The following is a 16,958-nucleotide window of genomic DNA, read 5'->3' as shown; positions in this document are numbered from 1 at the left end:
GGCTTGACAAAGCCCTGGCTAGGATGATTTAACTGGGACTTGGTCCTGCTTTGAGCAGGGGGTTGGACTAGATGACCTTCTGGGGTCCCTTCCAACCCTGATATTCTATGATTCTATGATTCTATGAAATCCCTCCTGGACAGAGGAAAAACCCTTTCACCTGTAAAGGTTTAAGAAGCTAAGATAACTTCGCTGGCACCTGACCAAAATGACCAATAAGGAGACAAGATACTTTCAAAACTTGGGGGGGGAGAGGGGGAACAAAGGGTCCTCTCTGTCTGTGTGATGTTTTTGCTGGGACCAGAGCAGGAATGTAGGTCAGAACTCCTGTAAAGAGTTAGTAAGCAATCTAGTTAGATACGTGTTAGATTCTGTTTTGTTTAAATGGCTGATAAAATAAGTTGTGCTAAATGGAATGTATATTCCTGTTTTTGTGTCTTTTTGTAACTTAAGGTTTTGCCTAGAGGGATTCTCTCTGTTTTGAATCTGATGACGCTGTAAGGTTATTTACCATCCTGATTTTACAGAGGTGATTCTTTTACTTTTTCTTTAATTAAAATTCTTCTTTTAAGAACCTGATTGCTTTTTCATTGTTCTTAAGATCCAAGGGTTTGGGTCTGTGTTCACCTATGCAAATTGCTGAGGATTTTTATCAATCTTTCCCCAGGAAAGGGGGATATTTTTTGGGGGGGGAGACATTTCCAAGTGGGCACTTCCCCTGTTCTTTGTGTAACACTTAGGTGGTGGCAGCTTTTAACCTAAGATGGTAAGAATAAGCTAAGGGGGTCTTTCATGCAGGTCCCCACATCTGTACCCTAGAGTTCAGAGGGGGGAAGGAACCTTGACAAAAGACATGAAAATAAAAATAATGTTACAACAGAACTGTAAGTTCCCTTTAATGATCAGGAACTGAGCAATCAGCTGCATTCTAGTGTCTAGAAATTACTCCTGGGGGGATTCTGCAGGACTGCATGCCCGCAGAAAATACACCCTCCCAACTCTGCAGATTTCCTGTGTTTCCCTGCAGAAAACAGCAGGGAAGCAAAGGGAAGAGCATAGGGGCAAGGAGAGAAGGGCAGGGGGGTGACCATGGGTGCAGTTTTCTGGGGGGGACTGCCCCCCTCCAAACAGTGGCAAGGCATGGGGGGGGCACACAAGGGGTTACATGCCACTTGTCCCCGCCCCCACATTCTGCAATCGCAGAGCTGCCCAGCTGAAGGAAGCTGTCTCTCCATTGATCCAATGACTTTGCAGCTGAATGCAGCCTCCTGGATCCTAGTGCCAGTCCTGCTCTCCTTCTGTGTTCCGGGAGTCTTCCTGTTTTCCATTCTGTGCAACAGTGAGTGCCCACGGTGGGGCTGGGTAAGGGGGGTGGGGGGGAAGAGACAGTGGAAGGGGGGTGGAATAGATCAGAGGGAAGGAATGTGGGAGTGAGGGGAGGAGGATGGAGAAGATAGGGGAATCATGGGGGGAAGTGGGAGCCCAGCATGCAGTCCCCCATTAAGCAGACCCATTGAACCCTCCCCCTGACAAGCCCTACCCCCCTACAACTGTACCTCTCTGATGAGCCCCCACCCCACTGATTCCCAACCAGCTGCACTTGGACCCCCACCCCATCAAGCCCCTCTCCCCCAGCATCCAGATCCCCCCATAACCAGACCCACTCCTCCCCAAGCCGCAACCACCTTCATCTGGATCCCCTGCAGAACTCCATTACCCCTGCACCAGGAACCCACCAACTCTCTGTGCATTCAGATCTCCCACTGAGCTGCCCACACCCAGATTGCCCCACCCAGAAATCTCTCACCTCACACCTGGATTCCCCCAAACTAAGCCCCTCCACACTTGGATCCTGCTGGGTTGAGCCTGCCCACCAACAGCTGGCGCAGAGGGGCAGGGCCCTGGGGCTTTTCTGGGGCAGGCCCAGCCCTTGCACTGTGTCAAGAGTCAGGTGCAGCCTCACTGCCGAGTCTCTGTACCGGGGGGAAGTGGGGGCTTCAGGGTGATCTCTCACCTCAATGCAGCCAGTGGCCTGTGCTCCCCACTGCCATGTTGGAGCCACACTTATTTATTGACAAATAAAATGTGCATAATTTTAAAATATTGTGTGCATAATTTTAAATTTCTTGGCGCATAATTCCCTCAGGAGTAAGAAATTAATCAGCTGATGTGCCTGGGAATGTATCACTATTTGGGATTAATAGAACCCTCATCAAAGATCTCATTGTTTACCTACACCTGTGGTCTGCAACCTTCTTTACGCCCAATTCACTTTTTGAATTTAAGGGCAACTCAGGATCTACCCTGCCCCTTCCCCAAGGCCCCACCCCTTCCCCAAAGCCCTGCCCTGCTCACTCCATCCTCCGCTTTCTATGTTGCTCACTCTTCCCCAACCTCACTCACTTTCACTGGGCTGGGGCAGGGGATTGGGAGGGGGGTGTGGGCTCTGAGCTGGAGCTGAGGGGTTCACAGAGTGAGGGGGCTCTGGGCTGATCCTGAAGCAGAAGGCTGGAGTGCAGGAGAGGTGAGGGGTGCAAGCTCTAGGAGGGGGTTGGGGTGCAGGAGGGGGCTCCGGGTTGGGGCAGAGTGTTGGGGTGCAGGAGGGGGTACAGGGTGCAGGCTCTGGGAGGGAGTTTGGGTACAGGAGGGGGCTACAGGCTGGGGCATAGTGTTGCAGTGCAGGAGGGGTTCGGAGTGCTGACTCCAGAAGGGGGCTCAGGGCTGGGGTGCAGGAGGGGGTATGAGGTGCTGGTTCCTGGTGGGGGTTCAGGGATGGAGGCTGGGGTGTGGCCTCCCAATGGGCAGCACTTACCTCCAGTGGCTCCCAGTCGGTGGTGGGTGCACTGAGGCTAAGGCAGGCTCCCTGTCTACCCCGGCCCCACACTGCTCCCGGAAGGGGTCAATGCACCCCTGGGGTGGGGATAGCAGGGGACATGTGGCTCTGTGCGCTGCCCTCTCTGCAAGCACTGCCCCGCAGCTCTCCCAGCTTGCAGGCAGAAGCAATACGAGGGAGATCCCTGACCCCTGCCCCCGAGGCTGCAGTGGCCGCTTCTGGGAGCAGCGTGGGGCGGGGTAAGCAGGGAGCCACACTGCACTGCCTCCGGAGATTGCAATCGACTGGGAAATCCTCTAGGATCGACGACTTGATCACAATCAACCAGGTGGTGACCATTGACCTACACTAACAAAGCTGTTTAAATGGCTCCAGGATCCTTTGTGTTGCCTTTTTTTTTTTTTTTTTAATTAACTAAAAGACCTGCGAGACCAAACTACCGTGTGTGATCATACCAAAATTATTATTATTTTTCCCCCAAGCCTCTAGACAGCAGATGCTAGGTACAAGTGTGCACAAAGATCTGGTCCTGAGAGGTGTGGAGTACCAGCAATTCTGTCTGAAGTTAATGGAATTTGAAAGTACTCAGCATCTTGCAGTCCTGGGCCAAAAAGCTGGACATACAAACAAGAGAGCACTGCCTATTTCTTAGGTCTTAGTAGAAGTCTGTGCATATGCAGGGCCTTCTCTTCCACCTATAAATGCATACCTGAAGTCCATTTTCTGAATGGCCAGAAAGAAAGGTACACAAAATCAGTGTCTTGGACTGAGGGACAGACTTACAGGTATTTAGGTGCCTAAAGATACATCTCGGGACCTACTGGGATTTTCAATCAATCAGATTTTAATAGGATTTTAAGTCCCAATGGCATTGGACGCATAGGCACTTTTGAAAATTCCACAAGGTACTATATCTGCATCTTTAGGTACCTAAACACCATTAAAAATTTAGTCCTGAGTAGATGATGGAAGAAGGGGATGTGTGTGTGCAAGCATGCAGTGACCAGCCAATATTTTTAACAATGATCAGATCCACACAACGAACAACTAAAAGATGGAGAGCTGACTTGTATATTTGGCGATTCCCCAATTCTTCCTTTCCTCAGGGTAAAAAAAATAAAAATAAATAGATGACTCCCACTCAGTTGAATGTCATCTCCTCTAGGACTGTGGTAATTAACTAGATATTTCACTTAATCCAGTAGCATGCTAAATCTCCCAAAAAAGATATTTAAAAGATTATTCTAAACATTGACTGGTTTACAATAGCAAAATTAGTTAACATTTGTATTAAATTTCACTGAACTATTCCCAAAGATAGTGATAACACATATTGGCTGCTAAATTGGAGCAACTTCAGTTGTAGGAAGATTAAGTTAGCAGAATGTTAACACAAACAAAGGTTTCAGTAAAAAAAATTCTTCTGTGATGTCCCAAGTCTATCCCATGATAACTAAGACAATGATTGGATTTTATCTAGTAGTGCTCTGTACTGATGGTTAGAAAACCTAGGTTAGACCTCCTAATCTCAAGGTCTTGGGGTTTCAGACATGCTAGGCCTGGGGAAAGAAAATCATTTTGGATTAATTTTAAAGCAGGTGTTACAGTATATCCCTCTGGTGATAAAGGAGTCTGCAGTGTTTTCCAATGAGATTTAAAATCTGGCTCATCTCCCCCCTCACCACACTCTTCCTCATTCAAATTGTCACTGCTTTTGACAGCTCTGGGGCTAGCAGGGATTAGGAGTGCTGCCAAGGCAGCATTCTCAACCTGGGAGTAAGGACAGGACGTCCCTTGAGTTACTCTTAACAGGAACTGAACAGCACTACTCATAGGTCCAAGGGGAGTCAGTCCTGTCTAGTTCTTCTCAGATGGTGAATTCTACATGGGGGCTGACGGATGGGAAGCATAAATAATGCAGAACAAATGGACAAGAACCTTAGGGGTACAAACGGCTTTTTCCTGACCTCTTCCTCACCAAAATCAGATAAGCTAAGTAAAATATGATCGGCATGCTGAATGACTCATCATTTCTGACTAGGTAAGAGTATTCAGTGCCTACCAATGGTGGTTCCCCTTTGATTTAGCAGTTATTGTTTACTGGCTTGACAAAATATCTGTTTATGACAGTATGGAGAAAAAGTTTTCCTGAAAAAAGATTTCTATAAAGATGAAGAAGGCAATGAAGGCAGAGCTCTGGAGATGAAGAAATTTCATAGCAGTTAATAACTATCTGGGATGCTGCTGCTGAAGAGACGACAGCTCTTCAATATTATGTTGGCATTGGGGAGCAAATGAAATCCATATGTGGACATTACAGAATAAAATCAGAGTTGAGGCTTATGGGATCAAGTGGTCCTTTCTAAAGCATAGCAATATATATCAAAATGTACTAACCTGTTCGTGAAGATATCCTTCTCTTCTTGGAACTTGGTTTAAACACAAAGCAGCCCTAGAGGGTAGCAAGCAAAATGTGAACTTCAGAGTGAGTTTCCATCTCATCAGAATTTTTGAGATGCACAGGAAACAAGCAGAAAAAGACAAATATCTCAATGTTCCAATAAAACAACATTTGGTAATTCTGAATTGGCCTTTCAATGTTTTAAGGACATTATGATTCTGTGATTCCAGATGGACTAATTTCTCCATTGCTGCGCTTACACTTCTTCTTTCAAGCTGGAAACCTATGGAAAGTAGTGTTCCCCACTTTGATCTTTCCGGAGCCCAAAGCATCATCTCTGAACCTTGGGCTGGAGTTTTCTACCTTTCCATAGGTTTTTAACTCCATCTACCAACCAACTTGTTGTGACAAAAAATGTGACTAAAGAGTAATTGATAAAGTGAAGAAATGAAAAAATCAGTTGATTCATGGAAGAGCTACTCTAATTAACTACTCTTTAAAAACAAACAAAGATACTGAGACTAAGCAGCAAATTAATTATACTGTATACAAAGAAGAGTATGATATAAAATTCAGATATTGAAATCAGGCAGAAATCAACAACCAAGAGCAAATGTGAATTGCTAAGATGAAGGTTAAAGATTAATTTTTCTTCAGTGGCACTGTTGAGATGAAAGAGACTGGAATATTTTTATTAAGTTATCAAAACATTTTACACCTATATCTCTAAGAATTCTTCCAATTTTAGGGGACATACTTTGTTCACTGATGTATGTACTTTGACAGTAACTACAAATCTAATAATATAAAAACACTATTAGTAAAATAATGCAAACAAATCACAGACAGCTAGACAGAACACCTGGCATGGAAATCAAATGGAAAGCATTTTGCGCTGTCTTTTACAGTAATTGTCTTGCATAATCACAGGTTTCAGAGTAGCAGCCGTGTTAGTCTGTATTCGCAAAAAGAAAAGGAGTACTTGTGGCACCTTAGAGACTAACAAATTTGTTAGTCTCTAAGGTGCCACAAGTACTCCTTTTCTTTTTGCGAGTAATTGTCTGTTCACTGCCAGTGGATATACTAAATTTCCCATTAGTATTTACTAATCCCCGATTGGTCATTATAGAGTTTTATTAGCTTTAGGAGAATATTTTAAAGATTTATCAGTTTTGACTTTGAAAGATGATATTAACTTGGGCAAAATCAGCAGATCTTACTCCTGTGAACAGTCCCATTGAGTTTAAACTACTCATGTGAGTGAAGGATGAACGAACAGACCTATATATCAGTATTATATACAGTGACTCAAATATTATATGTATTGATATTTAGGGCCTTGTTTATTCATGTGTCATGCAAATATGCAATCATAGAACTTGCAGCAGATTCTCTCTCTTGCTGCTCCAAAATCCAAGATGTAATTTTTAAAAATTATGTTTCTAGCCCACCATTGTGAAGACAACCTTGAAAACGTGTATACGGTGTTGTCTTCCTGCGTCTACAGAACACTTGAAACAACAGTTCTGCTCCATTTGTCTCATTGAGTTAACTCCAAAACCTAAAGATGGCATTTAAATGTCAATACTACTAACTATTACACTGTTGATCACTGTAGCAGAAAAAATATACAACAGAAAAAATCATCAGCAAGGCTCAGGTAGTAAACCACAAAGATACAAATACTAAGTACTAACTCATCTTGCTTCCTAAAACTACATTCTTTATAAAAAATGATAGAAGCTTTTTAAAATACAAAGAATTCATGGGTATAACTAAAACCTTGCTTTACCGCAAAAGAAAAATTCCTGGGTCTGGAGGAATCTATGAAGACTCCCAGAATCTAGATCTGAAAACAACTCCTCTCTCACCCTTATTTCCTCACACTTCTTCTCTCAAGAAGTGACATAGAACACAACAGGAAACAATGCAGATACTTTAAAACAAAATGAAAGCAGGTAAAGCATGTCTCAGAATAGAGTAAAGAAAAAATACAAAACCTGAAGCTTTCATTCATAGATTATAAAAAAGACACAGGCTCTGCCTATAGCTGGAAAATAATTCAAAAAAGTTTCCCCACTATGGCTAATACTTAGGGCCCTACCAAATTCATGATCATGAAAAATGCACCATGGACAGTGAAATCTAGTCTCCCCCCATGAAATCTGGTCTTTTGTGTGCTTTTACATTATACTATACCAATTTCACAGGGAAAACCAGACTTTCTCAGATTGGGGGTCCTGACCCAAAATGGAGTTGCAGGGGGTCACAAGGTTATTTTACAGGGATCGTGGTATTGCCAACCTCACATCTACGCTGCCTTCAGAGCTGGGTGGCTGGAGAGTGGCCGCTGTTGGCCAGGCGCCCAGCTCTGAAGGCAGCAGCACTTTGAAGTGCGAGTGTGGTCGCATAGCTCCCAGCGCTCGGAGCCTATCCGCACTAGCGCTTTAAAGTGCTCAGACTTGTTGCGCTCAGGGGGGTGATTTTTTACATCCCTGAGCCAGCAAATTAGAGTGCTATAAAATGTAAGTGTAGACAAGCCCTTAGAAGCTGACTTGGCTAATTACTACAACACCCTGGTGTGGACATTCTGAAATCAGAGTGCCTTATATTGATTAAGATAAATTAATTTAAGGTACTCAAACAGATTTAATAAAAATAAAAAAAATTAAGTCTAGAAGGGACCATCATGATTATCTAGTCTGACCTCCTGAATACCACAGGCCACAGAGTTTCACACAGTAATTCCTGTACAAAATTCTATGGCTTGTGTTATGCAAGAAATAAGACTAAATGATCATTGTGATTTAAGAGTATCCACTCCATGAAGACACACAGATTTAACCAAACTGGATACTCAAACTATATGCAGACTTTCCCTTACTGGCAGAAAGAGGGCCTGAGTCTTCTCTCACTGGTATTGGGGTAAATCACCATCCATTAAATTCCGTGAAGTTACACTGACATAAAATTGATGCAAGCAAATGAATAATGAGGTTCACAGTGTTTCCCTTCAGGCTATCTTGAAAAGGGTACATAAAGAACTTCAAAAGAAGGCATAAATTCAATCACACGACACCTCAATAATTTCATAGTGATCGTTAAAAGTTAAAAGCCCTGGAATTTGTGATAAAGCAGCAGAACCCACCCTATTAACACTTGGAATTTCCTCCTCATATTTATAGATTTAAGATTACATTTACAAATGACCCATGGAAAAGAACTCAGGGGAATAGCCTCAACAAAGCTGTGTGTGGCAGTCATGGGCTTCTTATTCCCTCTGTAACACTGGGTATGAGACAAAGTAACAAAAAAGTAGGGAAAAAAATAGCCTTTTGCCCTGATGAAAACTGACTAACAGTGAGGCGCCTCATGATTATATTAAACAACATTGGACGTGGTACAGATTTATTAATGAGCCAGAACATGGGATTAAGCAATGAGATGGCACAATTTGAAGGTAAAGTAATTTACGTTAGTCAAGGGCAGAGAGATCTCCGAGGAACATCAGAGGTACCACCTCAACATGTGAATGTACAAGATGACAAAAGTGGTTCAACATCAATAAATGCAAAATAACTATTCACACATCTTAATTCCATCAACTCAGCAGAGGGACTTGGGGTGTCACTGTAGACATCTCAATAAAGACCTCTGCTTAATGTGTAGCAGTGGTCAAAAAAGCAAACTAGATGTTGGGATGCATATGGAATGGGATGGAGAATAATTCAGAAATCATCACAATGCCATTTATATAAATCAATGATAGACCCTCATCTAGAATACTGGGTACAAAGATATTGCAGAAGAAGAAATGGGAAAATGCATTTGAGAATAAAGTAATTTTTAAATTAAAAAAAATCCCCAGCTACAATCTTACTTTATGTAGGATTCCCCTTTTAAAAACGTGCATGCAGAGCCTGTAACTACCTTTAACTCTTAGAGAAGGACAACAACAAAAAGATTAGGGGCATTAAAAAAAGTCATACAAAGAGAGACTGAAAATATTAAAACTGTGTATTTTAGAAAGGAAATGAGTAAGAGGGAACATAAAATAATGGATGATATAGAGAAGGTAAGTCGAGAACTTCTTGTTCTTGTGTTACGTGACAGGGAGAACAGAAGGCAGTCAACAAAATTAAAATATCACAAATTCAAAACCGAAGAAGAATAACTATTTTTTCCACACAACATGTAAATAAACTGTGGAGCTCATTGCTAAATGATGCTGTTGGGTCCAAAACCTTAGCAAGATTCAAAAAGGGATTGGATATTTACATGAATAAAAAGTAATAGTTAATGCTAACATATGCTGTTGGAAGAGATATTAAACCTCATTCTTCAGAGTTTAATCCAATCTCTAACGATTAGGGATTAGGAGGAGAATGTGGAGGGCCGATTATCCTATATCTGTCTAATACATGGTTGCATGCACTTTTCACTGAAGCATCTGGTACTGGCCACTGTAAGAAACAGGATGCTGGATTAAAAGGACCACAGTTACAAGAAAGGAAGGCTTCTGCAGCAGTTCAGGCATTAGTCTGGGATTTAGTAGATTTAGGTTCAACTCTCTGTTCCACCACAGATGTCCTATGTGGCAAGTCACTTGCTCTCTTTGTGCCTCAGTTCCCGATCAGTAAAATGGGGTTAATGCATAATACCCACCAACAAAGACGTTGTGACAATAAAAACACTAAATATTGTGAGGTGCTCAGACACCAAAGTATTGGGGAGCACAGAAATATCTAAAATAGATAGTCTGATTTTATATGTCAAGTCCTATATTTCCAAATAGGAACTTCTATACAACCAAAGAAAGATTACTAAACCGAGACTAGAAGATTCTGACCAGTAGTGAAAGAACTTCCCCTACTTCTCAAGAAGAGAAATTATAAGAGGCAGTGTAAAAACAGATATCTGATTAATAATGTCAGTCCAGAATAGATGGAATACATATGAATAGAAAAAGCCCAATTTTCAAATGTCAGACAGGAAAGCATGAATTATTTTCTTTTCATTGCACATGTGAATATATGCATCGGACAAGTTGTGTGCCAAATGACTATTTGCAGGCACTATTAGAGTAACTGCAACTGAAAATTAGGCATGCAAATATATATACATTTGTGTATGTGCAAATGCACCCCTGCTCTCAGATACCAAATGTTTTAATTTCTAATAAAATCACTTACAGCCCAAACTTTATATTTTGTTTTAAAACAGTTTAAAAAACTAAATATGAACACAACATTTCAACATATTTTAAATTCAATTAAAGCATGTATAATTTAAATATTCCCTTGCAGTGCTGGAAACCTGGGTGGATGCTTTTAATTAAGATGATTTAAATCACAATTTTTTTTTCAAGTCATTGATTTAAATCAACTTGATGCTTTGTAAAACAATTTGAAACGTGTGCTATTGCAACTTTACATTAAAATTGATAAGGAACTAAATTATAAATTCTAAAAGTTTTAAAATGTTACTGACATGACATACGAGTACACGCATAGCAGGTTTGCTGATATAGCTCTACCAGTATGTCTATACCACCAAATTCTTTTAAAAAGTTGTAGGAAAGGTCTGGGTGTAGACTTTGTCATCCAACCCTTCTCAGAGCACTAACTATACTCAGACTAGGAGTACTTGTGGCACCTTAGAGACTAACAAATTTATTTGAGCATGCTCTAATAAATTTGTTAGTCTCTAAGGTGCCACAAGTACTCCTTTTCTTTTTGCGAATACAGACTAACACGGCTGCTACTCTGAAACCTATACTCAGACTGTCCATGCTGGGTTAATTAAGGGATTCCAAAAATTTGTATAAACAGGATTAAATGAAAAAAGAAAAGGAGTACTTGTGGCACCTTAGAGACTAACAAATTTATTAGAGCATAAGCTTTCGTGAGCTACAGCTCACTTCATCGGATGCACTGTAGCTCACGAAAGCTTATGCTCTAATAAATTTGTTAGTCTCTAAGGTGCCACAAGTACTCCTTTTCTTTTTGCGAATACAGACTAACACGGCTGCTACTCTGAAACCTAGGATTAAATGAGACAGTGATATAAATGGCTGCTCAGCTGACAATAGTTTCCCTCACTGGTAACACCAGTGCAGATGCATCAATGCTGAAAAAATGTGCATGAATTTTCCTAGCATAGCTGTATTCCATGCAACAACAACACAAGAGCAAACAGTTCATAAATCATATTTTGTAGTTAATCTTAGATGCATAATTTTGACTGCTTCTTTAATGTTTACATAAAGACACTGCAGTTACCCAATGTAATGAACAGCTGTGAAAGTTTTCACATCATTCTCCATCACTTGATATTTTCAGTTCAATACAGGATGCATTTCTAGGAGAGATGGTCTAGCCAAACACAAGTTATTGGGCTCAAGAGTAACGGGGTGAAATTTAATGGCCCGTGATATACGGAAGACCAGACTAGATGATCTACTGGTCTCTTCTGGCTTTAAACTCTATGGATCTATTCATCTATAAGTACTTTTGTATATCTTATCACACATACTAGAAGCTATCGAAAAAAGTGGCAGGACCAAAAAAAAAAAAAAAAAAAGATTATTCAGAGTATTTACTTACTTGGAACAGTTTCACTGTAGAAAGCTACATTGGAACCTCAATTTGTAATGCAATATACAGTAAGCCATTATGATATTAACCAGAGTAGTAATTTATGCAGTCTAATTTGGTCAGGTCAGGTCATGACCATCTTATGCATAAGTGGATTATGCAGTTAAAAAGTGTGCACATCTTTCATTGGCATGGATTTCCAAAGTGTATTGGAAACAGAAGAAATCCTTTAGTTCACCTACCATGCACTCATGCTAGGGTGAACCATACCAACTGAAACAGTACATAGCAAAACTACATATCAGCTTAGAACAGGAAGTGAGGAATATCATATCCTATTGAAATGCCAAGGGGAATAAAATATTTTTACTACTCAACCTGGGCCAGTCCAATTTAGCACTCCCACTCTTAACAGTGGTGAGGACCTATATTTTATATCTCTTGAGGTCCAATGTCTCCTAAAAATCATGCTGGAGTCATACGTTCAGTACTGACTCAGAGGAAGAGTATCACCTACTGAACTTACCAACACTATTTCCTGCAGCACCTGAATTTTCTCTTTGAGGTTTCCACTCTAAGCACCTGCTCACCAACTGTGCTTGGCTTACAAAATCTGATGGTATCAGAGTGAAGTAGCAAGGCTACAGCATATATATGTGAAAGGACAACAGGATATATTTAAAACTGCAAGTCCTAATTAGCTTTGCTTCAAAACATCTGGAGTGGGGGAGGTAGTGTCTTACTTTGGGAAAATGTCTGTTTCTAACTACAATATGGGGCAACAAGTAGTCTCTCAAAGGAGGGAACTAGGCATTCAAGGTAACACACATGGTTTCACAATTTATCAAAAACATTTAAAAAATACAAAGCTATTTGTGGTTAAAAATTATTATAGTTCCTAAAAAGAAAAAAAGTAGGACATCAAAATATATCAGACACAGTGCATTTAAAAACAACAGCAAAATGTAACTTGAAAGGAAAAATAAGGAAAGAAAATTCAAGCTGATATTTCTGAAATGGAACAAACATAATAAAGTACAACCCCTTTAAAACATGAAGTGGGGATTCAATGCCCCACCATGAAACACCATTGGTTCCTATCATATCAATGACAACAGAGAGAATAAATGCAATACTCTTCTCACAAAGACGACATACAATGCTGGGAAAGGACTTTGCGGAGGGTTCTACACTGGCATTTTTACTCATGTCATTTAACTCTGATCAGAGCAAGTCAAGATGACATGATGGTAAAAAACAATGGTGGGAGATTCCCCTAAAAATGTCAGGGTACACAAGGCTACAGAGTAAGAAGGAAAAGAAGAACCACTGCAGAAGATGCATGCCACAAGCAAGGGATCTTGCAGTCCTCTAGAGTATTCACTACAGACCTACTGCCAAGTAACACATACCTGAGGAGGAGGACTCCCACATTTTGAACTAAATTTTGAGACCATTATCCCCTTGTAAATAGCTGCCACGGTCCTAACCCTAAACTTAAACCAGATCTAAACTTTTAATTGAGAGACAGGGGACTTACAGAAGTGATTTAAAATAATACATGCACATTGACAGCAAACACTATTTTATTTAAATCTTTGATCACCAATATTAGTCTCAAAAGGGACAAAGGAGGAGCGTTCCATGGCAACAGAAGGAAGTGCCAAACCTGCTTTGTGTTTAAAAAAAAAAAAAAAAAGCACAATCTCTATGCAGTTGCATATCAGTTTTACTTCTATCCATTTTAAGATGTCACTAACATGCACTGAACACATCTGTTTTTTGGTAGGGTCAGAATGTGAAGTGTAATGAAAAAGGTACAGCAGACAAAGTGCGTTACATCGGTCACAAGAACTGCAGCACTACACACAAATTATCAGAATAATCCACATAAAATGGGCAGCAGCAGGAGGTTGCACACAAATGTCTATAATCACTGGCATGTGTTTGATATACTGCACAGAAGATACAAAAAAAACATACGCTGTGGGAGGGAACTCAATAACCCCTTCAATGGGTGATTTATAGAACAGAGAACATCACACACAGGGGTTCACACGCTCTCATTCCCTCTGTGGATATGTCTTCACTGCAGCTGACAGCATGCTTCCTAGCACGGGTGGACAGACAGACAGGTTCCTGCTCAGCTAGAGCTAAGAATATTAGTGTGGCCACAGCAAAGCAGACGGCAGCTCAGGCTAGCTGCCTGAGTACACACCTATCTAGCTACTTTACTCATATAAATAAGGTTAGCCTGAGTTGTCACAACCACACTGCTATTTTTAGGTTTCAGAGTAGCAGCCGTGTTAGTCTGTATTCGCAAAAAGAAAAGTAGTACTTAGAGACTAACAAATTTATTTGAGCATAAGCTTTCGTGAGCTACAGCTCACTTCATCGGATGCATTCAGTGGAAAATACAGTGGGGAGATTTATATACATAGAGAACATGAAACAAAATGATCACTTAAGGTGAGCTATTACCAGCAGGAGAGCGGGGGTGGAGAAGACCTTTTGTAGTGATAATCAAGGTGGGCCATTTCCAGCAGTTGACAAAAACGTCTGAGGAACAGTGGGGGGTGGGAATAAACATGGGGAAATAGTTTTACTTTGTGAAATGACCCATCCACTCCCAGTCCCTATTCAAGTCTAAGTTTATTGTATCCAGTTTGCAAATTAATTCCAATTCAGCAGTTAGGAGGTTAGCTTTCACTCAGCTGAAGTACTTGTGGCACCTTAGAGACTAACAAATGTATTTGAGCATAAGCTTTCGTGAGCTACGAAAGCTTATGCTCAAATAAATTTGTTAGTCTCTAAGGTGCCAAAAGTACTCCTTTTCTTTTTGCAAATACAGACTAACATGGCTACTACTCTGAAACCGAACAGCTGCAGTGTATACATACCATGTAGGTATCATAGGCTGAGCACATACTATTATTAAGGTTGTCTGACACTTCCCAATATAAGACTCAGTTTTCAGTTGCTTATAACTTTGTGAATTTTACCATTTGGGCTGAAATTTTTCAGGGCTAGTATCTGCCTCAGGCTGAATTTTTTGGGGTGGGGGAGGGGAGAAATTCCAGCTACAATGGTTTAACTGCTTCCGAGAACCAGGCTACAGAAAAATAAGTTGTTTCATTGAATAGCTCTAGTGACTTAATGCTGTGGAACAGGGACTTGAAACGTGGCAGGAGAGTGCATTTTCAGGGATGTGCCTTTTGCCGTCCCTGTGAAAATTTATCCAAACTTGGCCAAGTTGCAAGCCTTTGAAAAATCACAACTCACCTATACTTAGTTAAGATTTCTTCAATTTTTGCAGCTAATTTCTCTGAAGATTCCAGTCTCACTTATCACATTTGAGCTTCTCACAGCTCCTCATGCTGACCTCCTGACTGCATACATGCCATCTCCATAGTGTGACTGAGCGTGCTCTGTTCCCACTCACTGGTTCCCAGACCTAGCCCAAGCACACCACAATTAAACAAACCCATGAGCCCAAGTCAGACCAGTCACAGGTTTCAAATTGCAGTTAGACATATTCTCAACGGCCTGTTCTGCTGGTACCCAGGCTGCTAGAAGAGGAAGCCATCCAATTCAAAAACATAGGGTATAAAAGCTGGACTAGGGGTAAGAAAAGGAGTAGACTTGACAAGCATCTGATGAAAGACTGAAAGGAGAGAAACTGGGACTGGCTGGGCAAAGAGGCTGGGACTGGGAGTTGGGGGCAGAGGGAAGGTTGGAACCTATTGAGCAAGCACACTGGGAGCCAATGAGGGAAATGGTGGAGGGGAAGGGAGTGGGAAATAGTTTGCAGAGGTGGGGGAACACTAAGATCAAACAAGAAGTTTGGGTCTGGGGGAAATGGAACTGGCTTAACAAAGAGACAGAGTCATGGAGCCAGGCAGGGGGAAAACTGAGATTGGATGAAGTGCACAGGGAGGGAGACTAGTACTGGGAGCCAGTGGGGACAGAAAGGGGAGAGAGAGATTGGACAAAGAGCTGGGATGGGGAACCTGGGACTGGTTAGACGGGACGGGGCCGGAGACTGGGACTGAGACAAAAAACAAGCCTGGAGGGTGAGGAATAGGACTTGCTGGGAAAGGAGACAAGAGAAGCCTGAGGAATGGAGATTGGGACAAGAAACCAGGGGTGAGAGATAACACCTGTTCCTATCCCAGTTCTCTTTTCCCTCATCTATTATGGTCATAGGAGTTTACTGCAGGAAAAGTGGCAAAAAGTCCTGTGGCACTTTATAGACTAACAGATGTATTGGAGCATGAGCTTTCATGGGTGAATACCATGCATCCGACGAAGTGGGTATCACCCACAAAAGCTTATGCTCCAATATGTCTGTTAGTCTGTAAGGTGCCACAGGACTCTTTGCCGCTTTTACAGATCCAGACTAACACGGCTATCCCTCTGATACTGCAGGAAGGCTTTAATGGAAAAGTAAGACTTGGATTTTGATAATGGTCAAGCTTGGCTGCAATGGGAAGTCCTGTCCCCAACATCCAAATATCTAAAATTAATCTTTGGCTGCACCGTCTGCATGAAGCAGCTAGATTTTGGTTGGTTATGGATGGTTAGGTAGTCTTTGTGAGTCAAATTCTAGACCAGGTAGAGCATTAGAGATTAGTAGCCTGGCCCAAAGCCTATTAAGTCAATAGGAGTCTTTCCACCACCTTCAAATGACTTTGTATCAGACCTTAGGACCAGGACTTCAAATTCAGTTTTGAAGAAAATTAAGAGCTAATGGCATGCATGGAGTTCTGAAATGATGTACTCACATTGATTCTGATGCTTAAGATAGGTTTTTGCATGAGGTAGGACCTGTACCTCATCCACAAGTAAAATGAGCTCTAATAGTGTAATCCGTGGGGATGAAGCCATGAATCATAGTAGCTAGTCCATACTTTGGGCTGAACACTATTTAGCTTTTATTTTTACTCTGATTTCTCTTAACTGCTGGTTGTCGGTCACAGGCGTTTTTATGAATAGTAGAGTTGCTTACAAGTTTAAAAGTCTGTATGTTTTCAACTATCAGTGTCATTAATTAACAAAGCACACTGAGGTTCTTGTAGTACAAGACCGTGAATAAATAATATCCCATAGCCTATATCATATCCACCTC

The 16,958-nt window shown here is 41.4% G+C and overlaps 1 protein-coding gene across 1 annotated transcript in view; it reads right to left on the bottom strand.

Annotated features, from left to right (window-relative positions):
- ORC3 (origin recognition complex subunit 3) overlaps positions 1–16,958 on the bottom strand; it is an 82,018-nt gene that overhangs the window by 63,968 nt on the left and 1,092 nt on the right. The window contains 1 exon segment of the mRNA XM_038394738.2: positions 5,231–5,285. Coding sequence (XP_038250666.1) covers positions 5,231–5,285 — 55 coding nt within the window.

Source organism: Dermochelys coriacea, chromosome 3 (assembly GCF_009764565.3).
Source record: "Dermochelys coriacea isolate rDerCor1 chromosome 3, rDerCor1.pri.v4, whole genome shotgun sequence".
Taxonomy (NCBI): domain Eukaryota; kingdom Metazoa; phylum Chordata; order Testudines; family Dermochelyidae; genus Dermochelys; species Dermochelys coriacea.
This window is presented reverse-complemented; position numbering and strand designations above follow the sequence as displayed.